This window comes from Plectropomus leopardus, chromosome 21, assembly GCF_026936395.1.
Source record: "Plectropomus leopardus strain MGB_pleo_1.0 chromosome 21, ASM2693639v1, whole genome shotgun sequence".
Classification (NCBI taxonomy): Eukaryota; Metazoa; Chordata; class Actinopteri; order Perciformes; family Serranidae; genus Plectropomus; species Plectropomus leopardus.
Genome location: NC_142196.1, coordinates 7635485 through 7663275, shown reverse-complemented (window position 1 = coordinate 7663275; position 27791 = coordinate 7635485). Strand labels below are relative to the sequence as shown.

Genomic DNA, 27791 nt, shown 5'->3' with positions numbered 1-27791 from the left:
AAGAGGCTGGTGGTGTGAATCAGGCCTGCCATCACTCACTCTGTCCGAGTCTCTTGGAGCCTCCGTGGCTATCCCCACAAGTGCTGCGGCAAGCAATCAAGGCCCACAATGGCGCTGCATTTACTCTGTCTATCTGCTACTTTTAGTGGCCGTTTTAGTGATAAGCCGTCGATCTGTGGCGGCTGTTTTCTCGCCAACTCAAGAACATGATTGAACAAAGACAGCAAAGGTGAGATTTTGCTGCGAAGGCTGCAAGGAGAGCGCGTTTTGTCGACCTGAGTTGTTAAACTCTCCCTCGCTATCCTCGCCATCTGACTTCAGAGGCATTACTCAGACACCTCACCTTGACAGATAACAAAAATAAACATGAAATAGCGAACATGAAGAGAATCTGACCCCGCAGTGACTCCAGCGACAGGAATTTATCACCCTGTGAGGATGAAATAATGGCTCATCGGAAAAAAAATGTTATATAACTCAAAAAGGGCGATTCGTTGTGAGGTGGCAAGCAAAACTGTCAAGCTGATCTTAAAGGTGTCAGCACCGCCTCACACACAGGAGCAGCTGAATCATGGGAAATGCTGTTTCCTTCTCTCCCAGTCTAAATGACAGGGAGCACTCACTGGGTCACCCTGCAATTGAACCAGGAATCTGTTCTCCTGTGTGGATGTGCCTCTGTTTACCTTCCCCTGACTGCCATCACCAGGCTCTTTTTTTTCTTCCCTCGCTTCTCCACCATCAGGTAACACCAGAGCAGCTGCTCCAGGGTCTGTCTCTCTCTTTACTTTCATTTTTTCCTACCTCACCCCAATCCATCTCCTCTCTCTGTACATCACAACATCTCCTGTGTTTCTCTTCCTTTCTCCTCCTGACAATGAAATAAAGTGACACCAATCTCGGGGGGGTCCCTCGACACCAAAACACAGCTGTGTGGCTGTCCCACTTTCCTGCCATCGAACACCCCGCCTGCCAACACTCCTTCCACTTAGTTCCACCAACGACGCCGCTTTTACCTTTTCCTCCTCGCCGTTTTCCTTTCACTCGTCTCCTCCCTCCCCGCTCTCTTTTTATTCTCTCCCTCTTCCGTCACTCACTTTACCGGAGGATGGCAGCGTCAAAGATAAGGGCCAAACAAAAAGTCAACATTCCTGCGAACATCTGTTCTGTATCGCTGCTCGCTCGCTCTGGTGCTCCATTTTACGTTTGATTTCTCTGTCAGCGTCAGGGGAACGCCACTTCGAGCTGCTATCGTATGGCATGCTACAAGGCTTCCAAAACGCCCTTGTTGAATTAAAAATACAGCATATGCTGCAGACAGCGCTTTTTGATGTTACAAAGAGCAGACATACCCTCTCTTTAGGAAGTGGAGCACACACCTGACATGAACAGCAAGGTGTTTACTGATATAACAGCTTACTTAGATAGTGGGAGAAGGGCAAGGCAGTGTCAAGTCTGTACACGGGGGGCACGGCTGTATTTTGCTTTAAATTATAATGAACACAGTGATTCCTCATTGATGCCTGCAGGGAAGTTTCAGCAGGGAGGTTAGAGGTTAGCAGCAACCACAGAACAACACTGTCAGAGCAGAGATTAAATGCAATATTTTACATGATGCCAAAATCAGACTCCACAATTTATCTCTGACAATTACCCACTGCACAGATGTAAGGGTCTTACAAGTGAATATGAGCACCTGGCATGATAATTTGTCCTTTAATCCAGTAGAGTCTGTTTTTCCTCATCTTTTTTTTCTAGTATGACAAAAGTACAACCTCATCAGTGATGCTTCAAACACAGCTTTCCTAAAACAGGAAGCCTGCCTATGGCCCCATCTGCATGATAACATTTGAATGTTGTGAGGGACCAAACTTTGACTGGTTTAGCTCAACCTGTAGTCGGATATGTTTCTTGTCAAAGTGGAAAAATGGAAAACAAAGTAAATATAACCAACTATTCAGAAATAGTGACCATGTCAAAAGACATAAAAGTCATAGTGTGGTCCCAGCATAAGACAGCATTAGAATTATTAGGATGCTTTCACACCTGGTTCGTTTCAAAAGAACTTGTGCAATTACTTCTTTGGTTTGGTTTGGTTTGGTTTGGTTTGGATAGGCTGGTGTGAATTAGGGCTGCTCCATTGTGGAAAAAATCATAATCATGATTATTTTAGTCAATATTTCTGTAGACTTGAGTCTTGAAGAGTATACTGGCTTGAAAAACTTATTTTTGCAGAATAAAAGTCCTTTAATGGGAGCTTCCTGGTGTGCGGATTTCAACCCGGATTCTAACATTGCCCGGGTTCCCTCATCAAAAAGACTATGGAAATTTTCCATTGGATTCTGGATCTTTGCAGAAAATAAGCTCTGTGGTAACCAAACATTTATGATACTTCTCCACACCATTTTCAGGATTCTTGAAGCTGAAATGTAATCTCCACCTAGCTATTGCTAGGTTAAAACAAATTTCACTACAGTCGCATTGTCACCGTAAAGCTGTGTTTAGAATAGTTCAGCGTGATGACGTTCTGCAGTGTCATTTAGCCACTTGTTAGCAACCACCTTTTTTAAAACGCATAAAAGCTTCAAAGCTTGTCAGCGGGGTATTTACTGACACATTTTATGTTGCAGAACAAGACATAAAAGTCTCTTTAGCTAGTGTTAACCACAGACTTTATTTCAGGCATCTACACAAAAATCCATTCAAAAAAGCTGTAGACTTTGAGATGAAGGAACCAGATGAGCTGAAATAATGGATTTCTGTGTTTTAGGACTCATTACTGGGGTTCTCTATTGTTAAATTAATCTGAGGGCTTGTCTTTCTAAAATGTTTAATGTTGTTGCAACTATTTGGAGGTACTGTGCCTTTATTTTGTTCATTTTTCATGCTACACATGCACACTTTGGACACCCTAACATGCTGAATCACCCAAAGGAACAATAGAGAACAGAGGCAAGCCACCAGCAAAATGTACTGAGCTCAGTGTTTTGTTTCCCACATGTTCAGCAGTTACAGTTGCGGCTGAGTGTTAATTTTGACACACTGTCACAACAGCAGCCGTGGCCGACTTTCACATGGGGACCACAGGCATCGCCAAAGACCCAGAACACCCACTCTGAAGCTCTGCCACCAGCCAGGCGGAGCGCGTGCGGGGGGAGATTGTGTCTGTCATGTTCAAGCTGAGACCCAGCAAGGAGAAGCTTTAGTCTTCTCCCTCCATCGCCCTCCCAACTCTCTAATAATCACTGACACTCACATCTCTTTGACATCCCCTCCTCCTCTCTCATCTGACGCTCGGGCGAAACCGGCAATTGGCCTCAAATCAGCCAAACATAATCCCGCCATCCTCCTCGTTTCCTGGCCGCGGCGCCGACTTGTACGGGGAGAGACAACAGGGGAAGAACAAAGGGAGCTGGTAGAGGCTTCGCATCTTGATCCGGCTCAGCCACTCTGCCTCCTCGTGTGTCAGAGAGGAGCAGTGTTTAGCACAGTCAACTAGCACCATGCTGTCTCTATTGTTCTGTGTAATTGCACTCAATGGACCTTGAGAAGTACACAGGCTGCAGACGCTCTTCCTCTCTGTTATGACTGCTGTCTTCGCAGACAGAAAAGGTGAGCACATCAAACGCGAGCTACAGCCAAGCTGCCTTAAAAAAAAAACAAAAAAAAACAATCCGTTGGCCTTTTTTCTGTGCGCTCAATCAGCCCGACTCTTTTCCTTTCCCTTCACTTCCTCTCTTCCGGCCCTCCTCTTCATCCATCAAACTGTCGCTCTCTAAACCAGGAGAGCTCGTCACCCCAGTGCTTAACCCCTCTTCTCATCCTCTGCTCAATCATCCACCATCCAGCCCTCTTCCTCCGTCTCTTTCCCTCACACCTGTGCTAGATCGTTTGCATGTCTTTTGCTGCGTTTACCGTCAGGTTGATCAGGTGCGATACTTGCCACTGACTTCTGAGTTGGGGGAGCCCAGCTCTGGCAGCTGTCCCGACTCAGACACACACACACACCACACTGTGCTCATTTCCTCTTCTCTGTCTTCTATGAACAGGGACACACACAGTTCCATGGGAATCACCCTCATTTCCCATCTATCATCCAATCCCACACACACCATCACAACGTACGACCCAACACTGCTCCACTTTCCTCCTTCCTCCCCGTAGACCCTCTCTGGACTCTTTTTGTGCTTCTTTGCAGGAGCCCTCGACACGGAGGCAGCACACACAGGTACCCAGCGGTGGTGCAGGGTACATGCTCACAGACATGGATGGCTAGCCGCTTGAAAGGCAGGTGGGATTATCAAGACAATGGCTTGGCTTTATGGGACATTTGTGGGCTTTCTGGCTTGTCTGGTACAGAGTAGAGAAATCCAAGCTCCCCTCTGTGTTGGCAAGCGTCCTTGAACAAGACACTGAATCGCTACCAGGTCTGGAGCTGTTGTTCTGTAGCTGGCGCCGACCCCTGACCTCCCTCTGGAGGAGGTGGAACAGGAAAGATACCTTATGGGAAGGCAGTGTCATTATAACTTAAAGCAGGATGCAGCATTGTGCAGCAGGTGCAGCTTTGACAAGATCTCAAGTTTGTTCTACCGAAATGAACCACAAACAAATGTTCAATGCAAATTTTCAACCCAGCAGCTCAGAGGAGTCACAGTCAGCACAGTTTCAAGGTGGACACCCCAGATTAGTGTCATCAATTCAGTATCTGACCAAATGTCTCCCCCTCTGTACCTGAATAATGATATAATATAATAGCCAGAGTTTTGTCCCCCCACAGAACATTATGATGTCACAGTAAAGTTGACCTTTGAACTTTGGGTTATAAAATGTCAAAATGTCATCATTTTATCCCATGAAACATTTGTGTGAAATTTTGTCATAACTGGAGTATGAATTTTTGAGTTATGGCCAAAAAACATGCTTTGTGAGGTCGCCTCAACCTTTGACCTTCAACATTCAACTTATTATTCTTGAGTCCAAGTGGACGTTTTTTCCAAATTTGAAGAAACTCCCTCATCAAGGCCTTCTTGAGATAATGCTTTCACGAGAATGACACAGACTGGAGGTCACAGTGACCACTGACCATCAAATTCCTATCAGTTTTTTCTTGAGTCCAAATGGACATTTGTGCCAAATTTTCAAAAAAATCCCTAAAGGTGTTCCTGAGAAACTGAGTTCAAGAGAATGGGAAATCCGTACATACGGAGAGACGGACAACAGACTTATGTAAGTACAACTCAAAAACAAAATGCCTCCTGTCGTGGCTACTGCCTGTGTGGAGGAAGGATAAAATCTGTTGACTCTATCTTGTGATGGGATCACTCCAGCCGTAATCCTGCTATCTATGAATTCAAATGAATTTGGGCCAAGTCCATGAGGTGGAGCGGCAATAGCCCCTTCCCTACTTCCTACTCCCCTACTTCCAGCCCTTGCTCAAATCACAACCATCTTTGAACTCAACCTTTATATTGATCTCAGCTACACACCTGTTAAGTTTTGTGACTGCATCTTGCATGGCTGTAATGACACATAAACATCTGTGAACGTACTACAATAGGTACTACAGGGCAACTTGTTTGACATGATGACACATGTAGAGACTCACAAAGTGGAAACAATACCACCCAGCTGTGGATGACCCTAAATCTACAACATCTCAGTTCTATATTGACTATAATCTACAATATATCACTAATTAAAACTGTCTTTAATTGAACAGAGGTACTTTGACGTCAGCTTCTCTGACAGTTGCTTACATCAAAACAGAGCCCCTTGTTAACCTTTTCTGAGCATTAAATAAGACACTGGTGTTTCCTTCCCCTCAGAACAGTGAATACAGCCTGAGCAGGGAACATGGGGGAGATAATAACAGATCATCATGATGCGAAAACTATCATGATCACCGAGATGACGGCAATAAAAACGGCATATTAGTTCATAACGACTTGCAGGGGGAGAGAGGGTGTGTGTGTGGCGAGGTGGAGGGAGGGGGGACTCAGAGCAAAACAATGCCGGCTCCCATTTTCTCAAGTTCAATTAAATGGCTTGTGACAGCGCGCATGTGAGGGCATATCTGCTGCGCGCCACTTGACTCCCGTCATTAGGGTGTGATGGTGCCAGGCTACACCAGTTTTATAAGCGTATTTTTAGCAATAATAACCAGCTGGTGAACATAGATGGCTGTGAAAACGCTGGGGGGCCCTGTGATCGCGTCAAGTTGAGTCTGAAGCTCCAGGGGATGATGACTGACAATGAAGTTTGTGCTGTTATTAGTGTGATTAAGGCATACAGTGAAAGAAAAATCCTCACTTCAGATGTTATGTAATTGATAATATAAAATAAAGCAATAGCCTATAATTGAAAAGTGTGTGTGTTCTGAGTGTAAGTATGATTATGACACAGGACTTACATCTCACTGAAACACCTCGTCTTTCACAAAGCAATCTGTTGATTAGCTTGAAAAAGAGGTAAAAAAAAAGTAAAACATGTCAAAGTAACCGCCTTCAGAGTCTCTTGCCAATTGTCAGTCTAATTTAAAAAACGCTAATTATAACGTGCGTTCGTCTCAAACAGCCACTCAGGTATAACGCCCTGGCTGTCAGGTGTAAACAAGGCTCGCAGTTGCACAGGAAGGAAAATCAATCGACATCTGTTAATTTATCTCAGGCAGGAGACCAAATTGAAAAATGGATTGCTCGACGAGCGCCCGGTGCAAATCTGCATTGTGATCAAGGAGCGATACGTCCCAGCACCTGCTTAGAGCGCGATAATGGGCATCGCTGCAGTTTGGCCGAATGCGCCGCCAATAAGGATCAGATAACCATCTTGGCAGGAAAGCTGGTCGACGACAAGCAGGTGTGTGGAGGACTTGAGCCTGGAAGCTGGAGCTTGTTTTGATGAGGAGCGGAGAGAAAAGTCTAATTATTGCAGTTCAGTTCCTAACACTACTTTCACAAAATAACACCAAATCCTGCTGCAGTGATTTCTTATTAAGGACATGTATCCCAATAAATGCACAACACTACATGAGCTCCAAAATGTTTGATGTTTATCATATACTTTGTGTTGTGTTAACTTTGTTGATTTAAGTACTTTTTAAGAATTTAAAAGCAGAATGTAAACAATCAATAAACGGTTTATAACACACTGTAAACAGATACGATGACATTTTAGAGTGGTTATTACTGTGCTTAAGTATCACTATAGTATTGTGTCGGGGGGTCTCTGATGACTCTCATCCCTACTGGGTATAATTTTAAAAAATTCCAGTTCCCTTAAAGTGATACCAATACCAACAGAGTACTTCATCTGATACCCACAGTGTGAATAAATTGCTGCGTAGTATGGCCATACCGTGACATTTTGGTGGCATCTCTTCACGCCCAACTGCCAACTCTATCAATACACCACGCTCAACTTCACCACACCACAGACTGTGTGGATTATAGCTGCTGCTGCAGGAGTGTGAGCTCTGTGCCTGGGTCAGTTGTGAGAATCACCAGGTCACACATATACACAGCGATAGGGCTAACCGTTTAAGATCATGGGTCATTTCAGCCAAAACTTTAAAAAGTATTGAGAACCAATACCCTGCCCTAGTTATAATATATGTATTACTTTTTACATATGCATGCCAATAATGGCGGGTGGGGGGTGTGTGGGGGCAAAATTTATCATAGTAGACACTGCACTCTTTTCTGTGGTGTTTTATGGTCTCCAGGTATTATTTTGCTTACCATGATAATGCAATAATTAAGCATGTTTTGTAATTTTGTGTATCTATGCCTATTTCACTTGTTTCATGTTGAAATAGCTGGTCTGGGCTCATTCAATACTCCCCGCCCGACTATATTCATATGATAATCCTATTTTTCTCCAGTATAGCCTTTATTGCAACACTCCAATTCCCCCTCAGGGATCATTAAAGTTTCATGTTATTTTATCTTATCTGAGCAGGTGATGTTAGTGGCTGAGTTAAGTGTCTCCTGTTACAAAGGTAAATTCTTGCTGGGAGCATACCAGTCTTCATTAGAGGAGTCTAATGAGTGGAAATGAAAGACAATGAATCTGTTCGCCATTCAGGGTTGGCTGGCTCTTTACTGTAGCCAGACTAATGATAATGCATTCTCTAGTTTTAACAAAGAGCCAATCCATATGCCCTCTGGCTCATTACATAACACCGCTCCAACTCACAGCCAGGAGCTCTGTGGGTGACGCTTAAAGCTAATCTATTAATGTGTTGATGTTTTGCTCCTTCATATTTTCATTAGTGCATTCAGCCTACTATTGTAAAGCACTTTCTGAGAAGTGGGTTTGAAAAAAAACTCATTGTTATTACTCTGATGTTTTCACACTGCTATTGATAGTTAAAAGCTGTTGCATAAACCATGATTATCCTAACAAAAGGACGATGGCTGTAAATGGGTGGGGTTGACAGGGTAGTGACGTTTTACTTGTACTGCACTTGTTGATTGTTGTGTATTCTTCAGCTGATTTACATCTCTCAAGCACTGAAACAGCTCTTCTCCTCTTCCTGCTTTCTATTATGTCAGTAGGCAGGTTTCCATTAACCCCTCAAATTACACAAATTGAAATTGCGAATGAAAAAAATACACAGAATGTAAACACACTCCCTATTGCAAAAACGTTTTTACGCTTGCATGAAGTGATATTTCAAGCGCTTCAAAAAAAGCCATGTTTTTCGGCTTTTATAGGTCACATGATGCTTCAGCTGTGTGCTTCTCTGTAGGAGCTGGCTCGCTCAGGCATGATGCAGCAGGTGCAACAAGAGGTGTTATTGCATCGCATAACTCTCCAAAAGTCAAGAGATTATCTGGAAGTTTTGAAAACAACATTCCTATGTGAAATTGTGGACTTTCACCCCCCAGAAATCCCTGGCTGCCCCAACGTATAAGGGGCATGTCTTTACATTATCGCTTGCATAACACACCTATGTCGCCTATGATAGTAAATAATGACGGCTAGTGCGGTGGCTGCAATAGAAATAAACCTGCTAATGATTTGAACATCCATCGCAATGCTTCTTGGAATGTTATCGCCAGAGAAGTCGCAAAACATCGCTGAATGAAAACACAGTCATCTAGCAACTGTGTTTTATCAACATTTTTAAAAAAAATATTGCTTTTTTATTTATTTTATTTTTTTTTTTTTTACTTTGGACTCAGCCAAGCAAGCTGTTTTACGTTCTCATATGTGTTGAGCATAAACACGAGAGCTGGACTGATCTAGCAAACCCTCAGCGAGAAAGGGAATGGGAATATTTCCGAAAACAAAAAAATAAATAATAATAATAAATAAATTCCTTCATAAAGTCCTTCAAACATACAGTACATCCACACAAATATGGTGGCTACATAATGTACAGCACATCTAAAATAAATGATCAAACAACCACAGGATGTGAATTTAGCAAAATATGGCAGAAAATTGAACACAGCAGCATGAAAATAAAGTAGCCTAAAATTATAAATGCATGCAGGAATTGGAGTCCTCAGGTAAGTGTCTATGAGTGGGTGCACGGGTGTGTGTGTGTGTGCAGCGGAGGGCTCAAACAGACAGGCATACTTGCCTGAAGACAAATAGCCCTTTGACCTTTATATGAACCAGCGGCCCCTGGTGGGTGATAACTCATGACCCGGTGGACTGGTCGGGCATCCATCTCTCACCCTGGTAAGGATGAATGTGATGATGAACGCACCCCGCTTGCTGCTATTTAGATAGCCCTGAAGTCACAGCTATGACAAACTACCCACACAGAGTGAGCCAGGGCTGAGCCTTGTTTACACTGTCTGCCCCTTCAACACCAGGCTACGACTGTACAAACTCAAACTGTGCCACAGGGAACCAGAACAAATTCAGGGCCAACTAAAAACACATATCTGTCTTACTTACAGACTTTTACAGTACTTAACACAGTATATTCAGTACACTACATATTCCTGCGGTAACTGTGTACAGTCTTGTACAATGATGAAGTTATGATGAGAACCAAATGATTAACAGATTTCAACTCAACTTATTTTACAAAGATGTCAGTCTAATTTCCTCTCCTGGATGAGATCAGATCTCCATTCAATTTATGACAATGCAAAAGACAGGTCAGTTTCTGGTTGTCATAGTTTGAGCTTTATGTAAAGGAATATATATCTACAACACAACATCTACCCATGTCTCAGGCCAAACTGAGTTCCCATTTTAGGCTTGTTGTCCAGCAGCATGCAGCTGGCTCACTCCTCTCCCACTTGCTGCTCACTCATTATCCAACAGGAGGTTATACTCTTAAAACTACAACCCTGTACAAGTTCTTTGTGGAGATTCCCAGAAAAACCACTAGGATTCATTTAAAATTCTACTGATCACAACATGACAAAATGACAACTATAGTGGAGACACATCCTGGTCCTTCCTTAAAACCAAAGTTCAGGTAACTACAGATGAAGTTTACTGTTTAGTTCAGTTTTTTGATGATTCATCAGCAGATATAGCATCTTTACATCTGTCTCACAGGTAAGTTGCAATTTCACTTCTAGAATGGTGATGCTTTGACAAGACTAAACGCTACAGGAAAGCTTTGCGATGATTAAAAAATTACCTCCTCTTGCTAACTTACTGCATGTAGTATACAGCAAGAGCTCAGTCTCTGGACTCTACAGTACTTGTGGAACAGGAAGCTGAGCTGAAAGACACCGTGGCACATAGTGATGGAGTTATAAGTTACAGGAATGTAAACAGCTGGCGGTCTGCAATGGCACATCTAACTTGGTGAATTAAGGCTTTATTTCGACCAAACTTGTTGGAACCATAGACTTTCCAACTACATTACTAGCAGAAATAACCAAGATGGTTTATTCTATTTTTATTTCGTTCCTGGTGAGTTGGAATTAAATGCCTTTTATGACGAGTTAACAAGGCAATTAAGCCTCGTCAGACTTCCGTGACTACTAGCAGGTTGAATTCAAAAGGTGTAGATTTGTATTTCTTTGCTTAATAAGGAAAATAGGTGTGAGAAAAATCCCTTCTTACATTTTGTGATTTCTGTAGTGTATTGATTAGTATAAAAAGCTGAAAGTAAGTAGCGCACACACCATCCGGGGGGACAGTATAAGCACAGCACACTTATTCTGTCACATACCCCGGTGAAATTTATTTTATCAAATATAGGATAAAAAATAAATAAATAATAATGAAAAAAAGGGTGCAACAAATCATGAAATCATGTGCTAGTGGGACAGATTGAGAAAGTTGGTCACACTACTGCTACCAATGGAAAAGTTTTTCTGGAGCCCAAAGATGGAATGTTTCCTCTCTTGAGGCTCCTAAAACAAACAGCACCTAAAGAGCAACAAGGCTCCTGTCCCTGTGTCCAATGGCTGCCTGTGTTATTTGAAGTCTTGTCTGTCTCCATCTTTAAGCCTCAGCTGTGGCTGTCTCCCCTGGAACAGGTGCCAAGAAGATAATAGCACCTGCAGCCCACAGAGGTCACCACACTGACCTGTGGCCACTTCTCTATTGTTGTGTCTTTATTTGAGAGCACAGACAGTGTATGTGTTTGTGAATGTGTGTGTACATACATGCATGTGCCTGTCATGCGCACGCTTTTCTCTCCATGCTCGATTTCTCTTCCACACAAGTCTGCGCACGTACGCGGGCGAGCACTTCTCTCCTTATCCAACTGATGGTCCATTCAAATTAAAATGAAGCTCCATCACGCTAATAGGGGGAGCGGAGAACAAAGCGCGGGCTCTCTGCAGTCAGCAGGAAAAGCGGGAGGATTATCATTGCTATCGTCAGGGCTATTATCATTAAACCCAGTTGCCACTCTCCCCTTCCGCTGCAAACCAGCGGGCCACGCTGAGTTTACTGCAGCGCGAGTTGGACTGGAGCTCGGTGTTGGGCTGTTGTTTTAGAGGGGGAACCCTGGTGTGCTGCGAACACTACAACAGATGATTAGTTTGATTCCAATTACTGTTTCTGGACATTTAGGGAATTACGCGTATTTTGGAGAGTACTAACCCTAATTTGAACTTAATGATACGGTTAACTCAGTATTACAGACATACAGAACATGTGCAGCCTGTACTGTAGTCATCCTCCTGTTATAGTCTAATTCATCTTCTTTAATGGCAGCAAGTTTGACTTTAATTTTGTAGAGTAATTAAACTGTATTTAAATATCACAATATTTATGAAAACCCTGTAGCTGGCTGTGTAGCATGACAATAATTGTAGAAATGAAAATTAGCTTGTTTTCATGTCTTCTTGTTATAAGTTCGACTTGAAGTCTTTATGACAACAGTGTATGCGTTTATAACTACATCTATGTCTGTTTATGTCACAAAGATATTTGGATTGAAATGGGACTATATTAAGCTGCAAGTTGTTCGGCATCTTGTAGATTGTCATTTTCCGTATCAACTTGTTCTGTACTGCCACTTATAGTCCTCATACGAATAGAAATACATTTACTGCTGAAAAAATGTACATAATGTGCTAATTCTCTGGAGATTTCGCTCTCATGCACCTTTCACGGTCACATTGTTATTATAGATGCACAATAACATTGGCACATCATTGGTATCTGCAGATATTGGCTATAAAAATGAATACTGGAATTGGAAAACAAAGTGAACATGTACAAAACATCTAACCCTAAGTTAAAGTATTTTTCTTATTTTGCAAAATAAATTAATATTACATAAACTGAAAAGCATTGTATTTTATATCTCCATCTGCTGGGGGCCATCATGATAAGAGTATGCACAATATGACATTAATTCCACTACAGAAGAGACTTGATGATCACTAAAGTTAGGTGGGGAAAAAGTGGACGTATCGATATCGCTATTGGTTATCAGCCAAACGAGTTGTTACACATCAAGATATTGGATATCAGCAAAAAGCCACCATCACACATCTCTAATTGTCTTTTCATTTCGTTTTTCTAAAAAGACAGATTATAGCTTCTTATTATATATTATAGCTTTTCATAGTCCAGAAATAATTAGTGGAAATACCAGGGCCTTTAACAATTGGAAAATACAAGTAAAACTACTGCTGTAAAACTTTCTAAACTGGAAGTTGTGTATGTGCAAAGGTGTAAAGAGTCTATGATTAGAAATCTAAGCCATAGTATCTCATTGTCCTATGTTTAAACAGGGGCTGTGCATGCAAGGTGAGGTCTGGATGAAAATGGAGTTGGCGTTAAGTGTTTGTCATTACATAATTAGAAGCTATTAACAAAAATCTGAAAAGCTCTCACCTGGCATTTAGCTTTAAGTGTCCCATCTACTGTTAAGTCCTGCAAGTTGCCAAGCTTAAATCATGGATGAGTTAGAGTAATACCTGTAAAACATCACTTATGCTGTATCTAAACAAATCTGCCAAACTGATGAAAATGGATGGAAAGTTATTAAAGATGAACCTTGTTTAATGTCTAAATATGTAACGTAAAACTGGCGACACTTTTTTGTTTATGTTCGACCCTAACTTCAAAGTTGGATGCTGCTCAACATATGGTTCAGCGCACATTATCTGTTCATACCTGAATAATGTCATGTTGGCTGTCTACATCCATAGCAGGTACAGTATATGACATTTGAAGCTGTTTGTGCTGTTGTATTTTCCATCATTATTCAGAGAAATGGAAGACAGGTGCAGGATGTACTGAGGCAGAGCTGTTTGAGCAGCTGATGAGACTGCTTCTCCTCAGATGTGCAGCAGGGTTTTTCTTTTTTTTTTATACACCCAACAGCAAAATTGGGATGTTTTTACTCGAGTCATACGGCTTTTGAGGACTTACACAATATACCTTGTGTCTAAATTTGGAAATGGTGGTTATGTAGGTTCATCTGTGCCAGCAATTCAGGGACTCTTTCAACCCAGAGGCATCCTCCGTCTTTGTCCTTCACGCGAGGCAACATTCGTAGCCTCGGGTCCCCCGCACCCTTCACCCTTCACCGACAGCTTCGGCCCCAAAGCACCACTGAGGGATTGTCAGTGAGGTAGAGGAGGGAGGAGGGGGATGAAATTCTCCATCGTGCCAAAGCCAATCCAAGCAGACCAATGCCAAAGCACCATGTGTGTACAAACAATTCAACTGAATCCGACTGGATGTATACTCAGGCCTTATCTGGGCGAGGCCAAATAGGCTCTGAGCTATCAAAGTCAATGGATGAGTGATTGGAACTCTCAGTTTTTCGGCGAATGCAAACACATCTATTACGCTCCAGTACTTCAAGCTGTACAAATCAAAATCAGGGCGGCAAGGGGGAAAAATAAACACCACGCTGTGTGACTGTTAAGAAACTTGGAAAACAGGACTTCACATATCGCACCCATCGGCCCAGAGGTATATAAAACTCCAGCTCGCCCATCGCCGGCCAACTCCGTGGTGATACGCGGGAACATCATACAGAGTTAATGCAGGCAAAGATTTTTTTTAAATACCTTTTAAAGGATTTGCAAGATAAGCCTGTCGGTCTCTCCTAGAAGGAGCCCCTAAAGGATGCTGGAATCGATGGATGAGAGAGGATTTACTGTAGGGCGAAGAGGGGGAAAAAACTGTTATTTAATGCTCGCGTGTGAGCAGAATAATGAAGCAGCCAGGAAACTCACATGTGTGTGCTCATCATTATCAATGCACTAATCTGCCATTAAGGCATTCCATCAGCCACATGGATCTAATATGCACTGGATGAAACGTGTATTTACCTTTCACTACGAATCAACCGCTGTCAGATGTATTTACATACTGAAGAAGAAGAGGGAGATTGCTCTTGACCCCTCATACAGAGAGAGGTGAAAATACCTTGGTGCTCGAAAGCATTCTGTTTACATGCATAGTAATGGAGCTCATGACACGGACCTCTTTACTGCACAGAGATAATGCATTGCTACCTATAATGCTTACAACGTATCATGGAGGCTAATGCTGTAATCATCATGGGGCTATTACCAAATAGATAAAGACACAAGTGACCTCAAACCCCAATCGTAGCCTAGCAACTAGGCCTAGGCGGAATGCAATATTTCATACCTTCCTGAAATTTCACCAGGGTATACAATATATGAGGGGAAAGTGTTTGGCGCTAGCACCCCTTTCAGTAAACTCACCTCACCAAAACCATCTTGGCTACTCTTGATAGTAGTCTAGTTAGTAAGTCCACTGTTCCAACAATGACCAGCTCCAGTTTGGTAGTAATAAATCAGACACGTTCAACTTCCAACATCATATACATCCTAAAGTTCCCAGCAAGTTGCTTAATTAGCCTGACGGCCTGAAACAGTCAGCATTTTTGCTGCCACAATCTACCATCACTGTCAAACGATGTCTGAAATCAAGGAGCCATTTCCCCCCAAATTACTGACAGTTTCAAAGAATGAATGTGCCTCTGTTATTAGTGTGCAAAACTTAGAAACTGAAGCTAACTCATACTAACACAATGCTATCTGCCCATTTAAAAGAAAAAAGCACATGCCATAGTGCTGACAGAGCAAAGGTACCAGCTCCTCAAGCTGCTCAGATTTATATTAATGACCTAAAAAAGATATATCAAGGATGGACAGCAGTGATTATAGTGATTGAGTGTGCGCTTCGGCCCAAGTCGCGTGGAGCCACGTCAAGGTTAAGACAAGTTTCTTTGAGAGAAGACACGCTGCAGTGTGTCTCTGCGCGTCCCGCTCGCTGAAATTAACTCGTTTGGAGGTTGTTAAGGTGTAGGATTCTCTCCGACCTCCGGAGAGAGCCCTCAGGAGAGGCCCTCTTGTAAAACGCTCCATCTTATTAATGGAAATAAATGCTGTTAGCGCCCCACCCCTCCTCGTCGCCCGCCCCCCCTCCAGCAGTAAGACGTGTCTATTCTTGGCTAAAGTCCCCTTCATTAACGTTATCTCAAATAGGCACCCAGTCTGATGGTGAGAGAAGGGACAGCGCGCGGTTAAGCTGCTTCATCCAATTTCATTATTCCATATGAGGCGGGGTATCAGTGCTAACTTTGCTATGTCAGCACGGCAGACGGGGCAGTTGTGCTGTCATGTGGCTGAGCCATGACATCGGCGCAGAGGTCTGAAGCCAGCTGATCACCGTACATTCATGTGTTTGTGACTTTTAATTTTCAAACGCACTCAAATGGCAGATAAACACATTTCAAGGCTGACTCGCTGTTTTCTGGAGCGAGTTTGTGAAAAGAAAAAAAAAAAGAAAAAAAAAGCTTTTTTTTGGTGCTCAAATTCTAACACCTTCTTTAGCTATTTTCTGCTTATGAAATATGTCCCTTTTCACAGTAGCAGCTAGCGTGCTGTGAATACGCACGAGCGAGCCGGAGGACAACAATAACAGAGTGTGTGCTGCTGAAACCAGAGACGGGGAGAAAATGAAAGAAGAGGCAGGAAAAAGAGAGGAAGAAAGAGAGGAGAGGAATGAAGAAAAGTGTGAAACTGCGGACCGTCAAATGATCTGGCCTCTCTCCAGCCATGATGACTCAGGGATGATGGCACAGTTAGAGCTAATTAGGATCATAAACTGGAGAAATGTTTTGCCACCATGATGTGGGGGGCGCTTCCATGCTGTTGGCAGGACTTCAGATCAGATGAGAGACCTTGTCTGGGGAGCATGCGAAAATAGTTAAAAAATAAAATCAGCTGCTTTGAATCAATGGACTTGTTTTGTAAAATATGTACAAAACCTTTACGGGACGATTCTATGTTTGAAGCCAGCTGTCATGATGCGAGACAAGGCGTGAAGGGAGATTTTTCTTTACATTTGGAGCATATCAGGGGCATTAGTTCATCCGTCCCCCTTTAAAATATAATTGTTTTCTATTTCACTTTAATTTTCATACAAAAACTGTCTAAACAAAGTCCCAGTTTCTTGTCATTATTTTTTTCAATGTTCAGGGTTACTTCACTGACTTACCAAGATCAGCAGAAATTATTGAGGTCGTGTCCATATATCGCACGATATCGCCCGCTGTGTTTACATCAGAATGCCACAACATTTTAACCAACATGACGCCAGGATAAAATGCAGAGTTGGACGCAGCGCCTAAGCTGAATGAAGAGCAAAAGAAAAAAAGTAAACTGAGACATGTTTTGCTGTCATTTCTGGTCGTGCTGCTCCTTTGCTCTAATCTGCTCTCTGTATTACACACGCACACACACACACACACACACACACACACACACACACACACACACACACACACACACACACACACACACAAACATTCACAGTGACAGTGAACTAAGTGAAGTCAAGATAAAGTCAAGGCCAGTAGGTGCTTTTCCTGACATCTACAGCCAGAAAGCTCAGAGAAATAATTCAAAACAGACCTGATTTCAAAGTCGCGCTCCACTGGTTTGAGTGGGAATATACTGGGTTTAAGCTGAATGAAGGGGCAGAGCACATTAATGTGCACAATCTGGTATGTCGACGTCAAACTTGTTTCTTTGTTCTTGTTGTTACATACATAAACTTATAGCTAACATGTTGTTACTTTGCACCTTTGTGACAAAGATGCTGCTCATTGACTGGCAGCAGGCCCACACTGCCTATCATGGAAGAGCCTTTACACCTCACATACATCTGCTCTGCCCAGTGAAGAAAAAACAATATACAGATATCAAAGAATCCAAAGTTCATCACACTTTGTGACTTGCATTATTTAATCGTTATATCAATGACACAAAATGGTCCTAAAATGACAACAATATTGTTTATCGCAATTATATCTGAGACAATATGAGGTCCACCAAAAGTAGCTCTAGCTCCAGGTTTCAGCTGTCAGGCTTTAAGGGTCCTACACTCTCAGTGGAGGTTGTTGGGACTTTGTGCAGCCCGAGGGGAAGGCTGCAGACACAACTCAGGGCTGAAAATCACTTAAATGATTGCAGTTAATATTCCCGATAAACACACCAGAATTGAGCATCAACAATAAGACGGCAGTATCAATGCAAATACAAGGAAATGAACATGATTTCGAGTGGCGGTCACGCATTAATTCTATTTAACTCTAAGTTTTTGTTGAACAACTCTTTTTTACGTTATTAAGCCCTCCAAAAATAACATCTAAACTCTGCGACACTAAATTATCTTCATATTTTCATATATTAGGCCACTAAAAACAATTCATTCCAACAGTCTGAAAACAAAAAATCCCTTTTTGATTGAATCTGTACTGTAACATCAGATAGGAGGAAGACACTGATTCAAAGGAAACCAATGGCAGATTAATCAAATTGTTACTTACAAAAAATACAGAAACAATTATATTTAGAATAATCATTTCAGTCACTTTCCAGGCAAAAAATGACAAAAACTTGATGGATGCCGGTTCTAAAATGTGTGAACTAGCTTTTTTTCTCTGCTGACATGATTGTAAATTGAATGTTTAAGGGAGAAAGACATTTATGTCAAATTGTAGCAGCCATTTCTTGCTATTTCTTTCATTTTATAGACCACATGATTAAGGATGAACTAAGAACATAATTCACGGATTAATCAATGAATGAAAATAAAAGTCAGCTGCAGTCTTGTTTCAAAATAAGGGGTCAGAAGCAGGGGAAAAATGGAACCGCTGCTGCGTAAATAAACAAAGAACGCACATGGATAAAGACATCATAAGTTACTGCAGTTATTGCTCAAAAACAAAGATTTTTTTTCACGTTGAATCTGTTGTGATGCGTTCACTGATCGTCTGACCCGTCTAATACAAAGTCATATACTATCAGAGCTTTGATTCAAACGGCACTGAAAGGCCTCCGCTTTGACTCGACTTCGTTCTTCACATCCAACGCCACCTTAGAATCTCTTGAGAGTTGCGACGAGGCGGCTTCAGTCCCTCTCATGTTGCGTTGTCTAGTGGACTGCAGACACACAAACACTGACAGGAAGCGATAATGCTGCTGACTTGCTGTGCCACATCTCTGTTTATGAGGACTGACAGCTCGCTGCAAATGGCAGCACACCAGCTCGTGCTGTACACATCCCCGCATGGGCAAAACACACACTCAGACAAACGTGCGCTAATACACACATGCGTGCAAACAAATTAACACACCATCTGATGCACTCGGAGGCAGAATTCCCATTGCACTCACACATTAGCGCCGTTCAACTACGTTGCAGTATAACAGTTCTCAAACGTCTCCCCTAAAGTAGTTAATGTTTTGAAAGCTGTTCTGGACAGATTGATGGAGCATAACACATGACTAACTCAATTAAATGTCTGTGTTTTGTCGTCATAGCAACAAGTGCAACAAGTTATTTGTGATGTGAGTAATACCCTTATCTCTCCAACTGTGGGAGTCATCAAACAAACGACTAATTAACTTAAGTGTCACCTTCTAAATTTTTTAAATCTGCATCTGTGCCTTTTGATACTCGTGATTCATTTTCTCCACAACCTGACTGAGGCGCCTCTCAGCAGCTCATGTGTGTGTTATTGAGACATTTTGGCATGGAAATTTGTTTTCTCCGCCTGAACTTTAAGTACAATTTCTCACTGCCGAGCTCCAAAAAGCCAAGAGGGACTATTACGAGATAATTACTAATTATGCTAATGTGCTAAAGTTGTGTTATTCCTTTTCCTTGGTCATTTTATCAGCTGTCCTCAAGAGAGCACAGTCAGTAGTAATAACCTTTTTTCCCTCAGCTAAACGCTCAGTCGGTTAGAGGACGCTGTGTCCTAAACCGCCGACTCCTCCGCCGCTACCCTTAATCAGGAAGCGCCTGTAAATTCACAAAGCCATGCATGCGCACACAGAGGAGCGCCGCCGCTGTTTCCATCGGCGCTGACCTTCATTAACCTCATAAATGCCAGCGGTGTTTTTGTCGCAGCTCTTAATGCGGTTATCAGCACAAACACAAACAAATGTGACAGTAGTGTTTCGGGGCTAAAACTAGGCTTTACATCTGTGAAATACATCTCTTTCTCCCTGCCACTGCACATGCAGACTGTGTGACATTGGGCTGTCCCAACGTGGAAACCAGCACCAGCAACTATTCTGTTCCACAACCAGTAACAACCCCAAGCAACCACCTTCACCCTGCTGTGAATAAACCTTAGAAAATTGGTGGCAGGGACAATTTGCAAAATGATGTGCATTTATTGGAGTCCTCTTGCTGTCTGTGTCTTGTATGAATGTGTTCTGAATGTACATCTAGGCCATTGCAGAGAATACACTGTACCATTAAAGCACATATGGCACAAAAAAACTAAGACACTAGCACTACTAATAAGGTTAGATTCAAAACAAAACAGATCAGCCTCTTCCAGCTCTAATTTCCATGTGAGCTGCACAGCACAGACTCCACATACAGTATCAGGACTGTTTATACCGCTGTAGCCTCAGTGCAACTGTCTCTCAAAGAGATCTCCTTGCAGACTATTTTTTACTTTCTTTTATTACACACATCTCGCTTTTTATTGATGCCATTATTCAGGCTCTAGCAGACACCAGGTGGAAATTGTACTGTATATAAATGGGACCTATTTCTTAAATTGGTGTTTTTTTTCTATGTAATTCTGCTGCTGCTTGAAGAACTTTGCAACCACAATTTTACTTTAATTTTTAGGAGGTTGACAAAACAGTATTAACACCTCATAAAAAGGGACTTTAAAGTCACTTCACTACAATAGCAAAGATGTGTCTCATTAGGTTGGATGCTACTTTAAGCAGCGTTTGAAGCTTTGAATCTTTAGAAAGAAGCATGCAAGAACAAACATTTTTCTTGGGCAGCCCTCCTAGTAGTCTAATCTCAGTTTTCAACTTGTGCTGACACTGCTAACACAGCTGTGATTTGGCAACTTCATGGCATACTCCTCTAAAGACTGAAAGCACATGAGATGCATCAAACTACTTTTGTTTTGGCTAAATACATCACAATACATGACATTTTGGAGATACATGGTTTTCATACAATTGAGTTTTGTGTCAGTTGCAGCCACAAGTAATTAAAAATATCTTGGATGCAGACAAACACCGGCCTGGTTAACCCGTTAAAAGCTGGATTGACATAATTGTATTGCACTGCCTTCAGACGGCTCTAACAAGCTGTTTGACGCTTTGAAACATGAGGAAAATGGTTTGATTTCTTTCAAAAATATGGGGGGAAATGCAATGAACACTTTGGCTAGAAATGTCCCCAAAATTGCAAGAAATTAGTCAAAGGTGACAAGGAAAATGAACTTAAATTTTGTTTTTAAAAAGGGGTGACAATTTATTTATTATTTAATTCTAAAATTGTCAAAAAAAAACATAAAAAATGTCCAGAAAAGTACATTTATTGTAAAGTTTAACATTATGTTTCAGAAAATCAAAAAAATATATATTTTTTTAATTTTCTGCACTTTTTTTCCTGTTTGTTTTTGGTTTTTACCTTTCTTTTTTGCTCATTTTCAGGTAATTTTCTTGTAGCTTTCTACCAATTTCTTGCTATTTTTTGGACTATGTGTTGTTATGTTGCTCACTGCCTTGTTCACGTTTTTGAAAGAACTCAAACCAATTTGCTCAGGTTTTAAAGCGATAAACCAACACAGATTTAGGGTTGTTAAAAACAGTAAAATCCTAACGAGGTTCTGCCTTCCTCTGCCTCTGCTCTCCATCCTGACCTTTGCCCTCACCTCAATACAGCATGTTTCTCCACCCTCAAAAGGGAAGCAGATGACACGAGCCAGAGTTTCCTCTCACTCTTCCCTCCTGTGTTCAGCTGCATGTCAGACAGTCGGCCCTCAGAGAGCACCGAGCTGCTCGACGCCCATCGACTCTTCCACCACGCTAATGCCTCCGCCGGTGGCCTCTTCCCTCTTTATGAACCGAAGCTTCAGATCCGAGCAGGCGATGACCCTCATCCTCTGCCCTGCACCCGCACGCCCCCCTCTCAACTTCCATCACCACCCTGACAGCCCACACTCGACCCCTCTGCCGCCACCTCGCCGGGAAGGAGAGCGTAAACAGTAATTGCTACATAAATTATGTTACACTCTGTGTTTTTCACATTTCCCCCTCGGCGCTCTTGATGATACACTGATATACTGCACTGTACGCTCAGAGAGTCCAGGGTGATAAGTGTGCTTGTAAAAAATAATGTTGGTCTATAAATCTCTGCTCTGCTTATTTTTGTTCATAAAAAAACACATTGTGGATAAAAGACGAGGAGTATGTCTTACATATGGCACAGTTTAAGGTAGCGGAGAGGGAAAAAGGTGGATGATTGACAGGTAGGACGGTGTGCTACATTCACCCAGATGTTCCTGCACATCTCTGGACTGTCACTATTTACATCCTTAAATCACGAGGCTGTGATTAATTAAGAGGCTGATATACAGCATGTCCGTGACGCTGGTCAAACACTGCGTTTAAGGGTGAGCAAACATGCGGCGAGAGGTGTGCATCGTCACAATGTCGAGCTGACAGGAGCACTGTAGCCTGTGCAACAACACGAAAAAGGCGGCAGCAGTTGACGAAAGTGAAGAGCAGAAAGAGCTGAAAACACAGCAGATTAATTTCGTGTGACTTCCAGGAATTCTGTGCAGGGAAAAGCCCAGGCGACAAGAAACAGAAACAAATCTCTGACCTGTAATCTTCATTCTGTACTTATTTGTTTTGTGCTCGAACAATCGCAAAAACGACTTTGGAGGGAAAACAATTTGAAGAAGTTGCGGCAAAGAATCTGCTTACAACCTTCTGAATACACACATAGGTTTTAGTGAGTCCATCGACAAATAATCTGCAGCCTTTTCAAGGGATTAAGCCAAATGCCATTCAATAATCCCTCTGTGACTTTTAGCCTCAAGGTCTATAAAAAATAATTGTGTGAAATCTCAAGATGAACAGTTGGCATTTGAGATGAAGGATAAAAAACAAAGATGATTTGAGGTCAATTTTAACGTAGGAAAAAAATCCCCCAATCATGGAAACATTTATAAAAATCTGTATTTCTGAGCACGAACCTCGAATCTCCAAAATAACACACACACACACACACACACACACACACACACACACACACACACACACACATACACTCACACACAGAAAAATTTTCACACGGGAAGATGTGACTGAATGGAGCACAGTGAGTCCACCTCCTGCAGCTCTGGAGGAGTCAGCGGCCATCAGCACTTCCCAAAGACACAGTTCATTTACACCCGGTCCCTGAACTGGCCCCTAATGTCCCGTGTTATCAGAATGAATCAGCAGCGCTGATAAATTAGCCGTTCGGCAACACGCTGCGAAGGCCTGTCAGCTAATGTGCGCGCATTTGTGTGATACTCATATGCAATGCTTAATGTTGTGGAACCAATTCTGTCGTTTCCATTATGTAAATACATTTGCCTCAGCACTATATTTTATGTATTGTCTCCCTTGTCTCAATTACTTGGGCTATTAAAAATCAAGAGGTTATGGAAATGAGGTGCAGTTGTCTGTTTGTAGTTTGATGACAAGTGCAAAGTGTTTATGAAAGCTCGTTATGCATTCAATTGCAGTCGGATACGTCAACACGCTCCGAGCGTTCATCCATATTCCACAATGCAATGGGGTGGCACGTCAGTATCTTCAAGCATAAACAACACATAGACTTGTGCTCTTGTCTCTTATACAGATAAATAAACAAAAATAAATGTGTCACTGCTATTTTGTTTAGATCTCTGCTGCCTTATGGAGGTGGCAGAAAATGTGAAATTGGAAAAAAATAATGTTTTACTGAGTGTGTTTGTGGCCTGTGCCAGAGCAAACAAGCGTTTGATGCTTCAGTTAGGGTAACTTACTGTTAAGTAGCCAAAATACTCAGGAAATAATCAGGAGAACTAAACCAGGGAGACGCTCTTTAGAGGCTCGTAAGCTTGTAAGTATGGAAGCTTTTACTGACATGTCGAAATACATTTTTTTCAATTTTTTTTTTTTAAATGTCATTTTCTCATAATATGAAATAAATCGGTGTAAAATGACTCAGCAATCACACATACCGTTTTTTTTTTTTTTGGTTTTTTTTACAGTGAACACTAGTAGTAAATTGTGACTATTTTGAAATAGACACAAAAAATCTAAAAGTGAGAGCTAGTGCAATGGAAATGTGTGATCAGTCAAAGTGCTGTAAATTATTACTTTTTTTGCCAGTAAAAGCATAAATGGCATTAAATATGTCTGTCACAGGCAGAGAAATTGTACAACTTGCTGCAGATTGCAGGGCATAAAAAACACACAGAGGATGTGTTTGCAATGAGCTCCGGTCAGCTTCTATTTCAGTGTGGCTAAAGAGAAAATATTGCTTTCTGATTATGTGTTTGAAGATCAGCACACTTTTCCATTTTGATGAACAGATATAATTAGCTGTTTCACAGTGTGTTTTAGTGCACTGACTTGGCACACACACTACTCTATTCAGTAGTTTGAGAATTTAATTCCAAAATAAACTCAAATAAATATATTCAGATGAAATGAATTTTATTCTGAAGTTCTAAACAACTGATGGCATTTTTCTGCTCCCTTTTCTCTCCCTGCTGAAGGCCCAGAACTGTGTCTCAAACTTGAGACTTTTTTGTGTTCACTACAGTTGAATTAAGCACAGCAGAGCTCTGGAGTTCAAACCTCTAATGAGGCAAAAAGAGGTTTATATGAGACAACAGCACAAAAAAGAAGTGGGGAAATTATTAGGGATATCACTACTGAAATTTCACCATATGGTCCAATAATAGCAGTGACATTTAACTACTTTCTTTCAAAATATATACCGTTTTATTACAGTGCATGTGGAGTGGTTTGACCTATCAAGTTTAAATATTGTAAGTCGCTATGGGGACTGACTTAGTAATGTTATTGAAATTTTATAAGAAATCGGTGAGGAAGTTAATCGGGGCTCGGTGGCAACGTCGTGTCCTTTTCGGATTTATCAAAAATACGGATTTGAGTAAGATAACAAAACGCTTTTCTTCATAAGATAACATTTAAACTTGTATTGAAGCAAAAGAGTGGTTAGATTCTTCGCCTGTCCTCGCCGATGCTCGAGACAACGGAGGGTTTTTTTTAAAGGAACGCGGCAGCAACTAAACTTTAAAAGCGAAAAACAATGCGTCATTTAAAGCGGACGCCGTATCTGAACACAAATCTTCATGTTGGTTGGGGTTTTTTGGTGGGGGGTGGATTTCAAGGTGCACGAGCCGCTGCGGAGCGTGCTGCACGCAGCGGCTGAAGCAGCGCAGGGGTCCACGGAGCGGACTGCCGTGCGCTCCGATGCCCCGCCAAGGTGCGCACGACCTCTGCTCGCGCCGGGAGGAAAAGACACAAAACGGAGAACAAGTGTTGTAAAGTTGTACCTTTTCTCTTCGATCGCCTCCTCCTCCTCCTTTTCAGCTTGCATTTCACCTGTCCGCTCTGAGCCCCCGACGCGCGGCTGCTGTTTCCAAGTACGGATGCCATCAGCCTTTGGAGCGAAGCGCAGGAATAACTTGGACTCGGCGGCTCGACTCTCCTTTGTACTTGTCTCGCTTCCGTTGCTCTCTGATAATGCAGCGTCCTCGGAGGTTGACGTAGACTATATTTTCGGCTCTCCCTGCTATTTTTTTATCCCTCCAAACCAGGGGGGAGCGCGTCTTGCTGTTCCTGTATCACCTCTGAAACTCCAGCTCGCCTCGGAGAGGCTGTTCGCAGCGCAGCGTGGCAGCTCTCAGCAGCTCTGATACTGGCGCCCCGTCTACTCCGCTCCTCTCCGACAGTTTTCCGCGCCTCTGCAGAAATTTTTGGCATCAGCCACTTTGGATTCAATCATGCAGGACGCCTATCTATTTGCTGCCGAGCTTTCTAATTAGGGTCCAATCGTGGCTGTCTGGGAGGTGTGACATCACCAGCGACACCCACCAGCTCACACCCCTTATTCACCCGCTGCTTTTTTAAAACATGTTTCCACTTATTCCTCGCACTTTTTCCTTCCACTGCAGGGGAAGTGTGTTCTCTCCTGCCCTCCACAGGGGGGGTCAGAGGTCACACTGGTAGGGATTCTTGCTCAAGGGCACTTCAGCAGGTCGGATGTTTTGCAGCATAAGAGACTTTATTATGGTTACTGCTGCTGGCGAGCTGTTTTCATACTTTCCGCATGCCACCCTGCTGCAAACTCACCACCAACTTGAGGCTAATAGAACTGCGTGATTTTGGATATACACAGCAAAATCTGACAAGTTGCCTCTACTTAAAATAACTTGGAAATTGATTGATTGAAAGAAAATGTAGGTAAATATAACTAATAATCTTAATTTATGCTTACTTTATATCTAACTTTTAAGTTTACTTACATTTTTTTGTTATATTTACTTGATTTTTTTGAAGTTAATGCAACCTAAAAATGTCAAGTTTAATTAAATTATTCTTTCTAAGATTTTGCAACTTCAGTAAACGAAGTTTACTGTGCTACATGTCTGTTTTCTGCCACATGCATATTGTCAGTCATATTTATATATTCTTAATCATCTTAATAAAACAAAACTCACAGATCTCCTAACTTCATCAATGGCAAAATTGTCTTTGTCATGATCAAGTCAGACTAACTTTACTGAAGCTGCTAGCTGCTAACACTTAAAGTAAACTTAACACTTGGATATAAAGTAAACATAAATTAAAATGAATAGTTATGTTATTTTTAGAGCAATCAGTTTCCAAGATTATTATTATTATTATTATGATGTCAGATTTTAGTGATAGAAGAGAAAAATCATCCACACTGTATAATGTGATCTGACTTAAAATAATCTTCAAAGTCGTCTGCCTTGAAAAAAGTAAAGTAATAAAGTTAATTTATATGTACTTTAGCTGAATTTACTTAATTTTGTGAAGTTGTGGCAACTTAAAAATGACAAGTTTAATGACCTTGTTCTTTCTAAGTGTTAGCAACTTCATGTTAGTCTGTCTTAACCTAATCATCGAAAAGAAGATTTTCCCAATGACGAAGTTAGGAGATCTGCAAGTTTTGTTTTCTTAACATGTTTTTAAAAAATGAATACAGATATATGAATACAGATATACAGATATATTGCATAGGAAACTTGGTTTACCGAAGTTGCTAAAACTTAGAAAGATTTATTGAATTTAACTTTTTCATTGTCATTTTTTAGTTGCAAAAACTTCACAAAATTCAGTAAATATAACTACATTTTAAAATCAGTTTGTCAGATTTTACAGTGCAGAGTCCTCTGATGAATCTGTATCCTCTCCTTGTCTGTCCACTGAGATTTGGGATTTCTAATTTTCTTGTAGGATTACCGATCTGAAACAAATTCCCTCTCAATCCCACCCTCTGTTCTAAAGTCAGAGACAAGTCCATAAAGGGAGATTACTCTAAGATGCACAATGTTCAATTAGCACGGCTTTTCCACACAACAACTCACGCTACATCAAATGCATCTTTGAGTCTAATTCTATTCAATTTTCCAGCTTTATAACCACAAAAGCCTCCTAATTACAAAATATATGACCAAATATGTCTTTTTTTATTGTGAAAATCCTGTTTGAAGGTTGTAGGTGACCTTCAGCGCAGGAACCAAAAACTGCACTGACAGTGTGTTGCGGCTACAAAGTTTGAAGCTTGTGACAGTTTGGCATTTTTGTGTGAAAGTGCAGTGTCGAGGCTTTCAGAAAGCATTTGTGGCTTTATAGCTGGAGGTTATTGTTTTATTCCCCTGGCCTCTTATGCGGAGGTCAGGTGTGTGTTGGTGCTGCCAGACACATTCAAGGCCAGTACACTGAAATATATAATGAAAAAGTAGATTTGTTCTAATCAAATACTCT

General features: G+C 41.7%; 1 protein-coding gene across 4 annotated transcripts in view; it reads right to left on the bottom strand.

Moving 5' to 3' along the window:
• The window catches only part of adarb2 (adenosine deaminase RNA specific B2 (inactive)), a 275901-nt gene that overhangs the window by 189256 nt on the left and 58854 nt on the right, over positions 1-27791 (bottom strand). For 3 of the 4 annotated variants that reach the window (XM_088072153.1, XM_088072152.1, XM_042510581.2), the window contains exon 1: positions 25331-26099. The exons of the other annotated variant lie outside the window; for it this stretch is intronic. In XM_088072153.1, the coding sequence (XP_087928279.1) occupies positions 25331-25433 (103 nt within the window). In that variant the 5' untranslated portion in view covers positions 25434-26099. Of the gene's footprint in view, positions 1-25330; positions 26100-27791 lie in introns of those variants that run through there. 4 annotated transcript variants of the gene reach the window in all.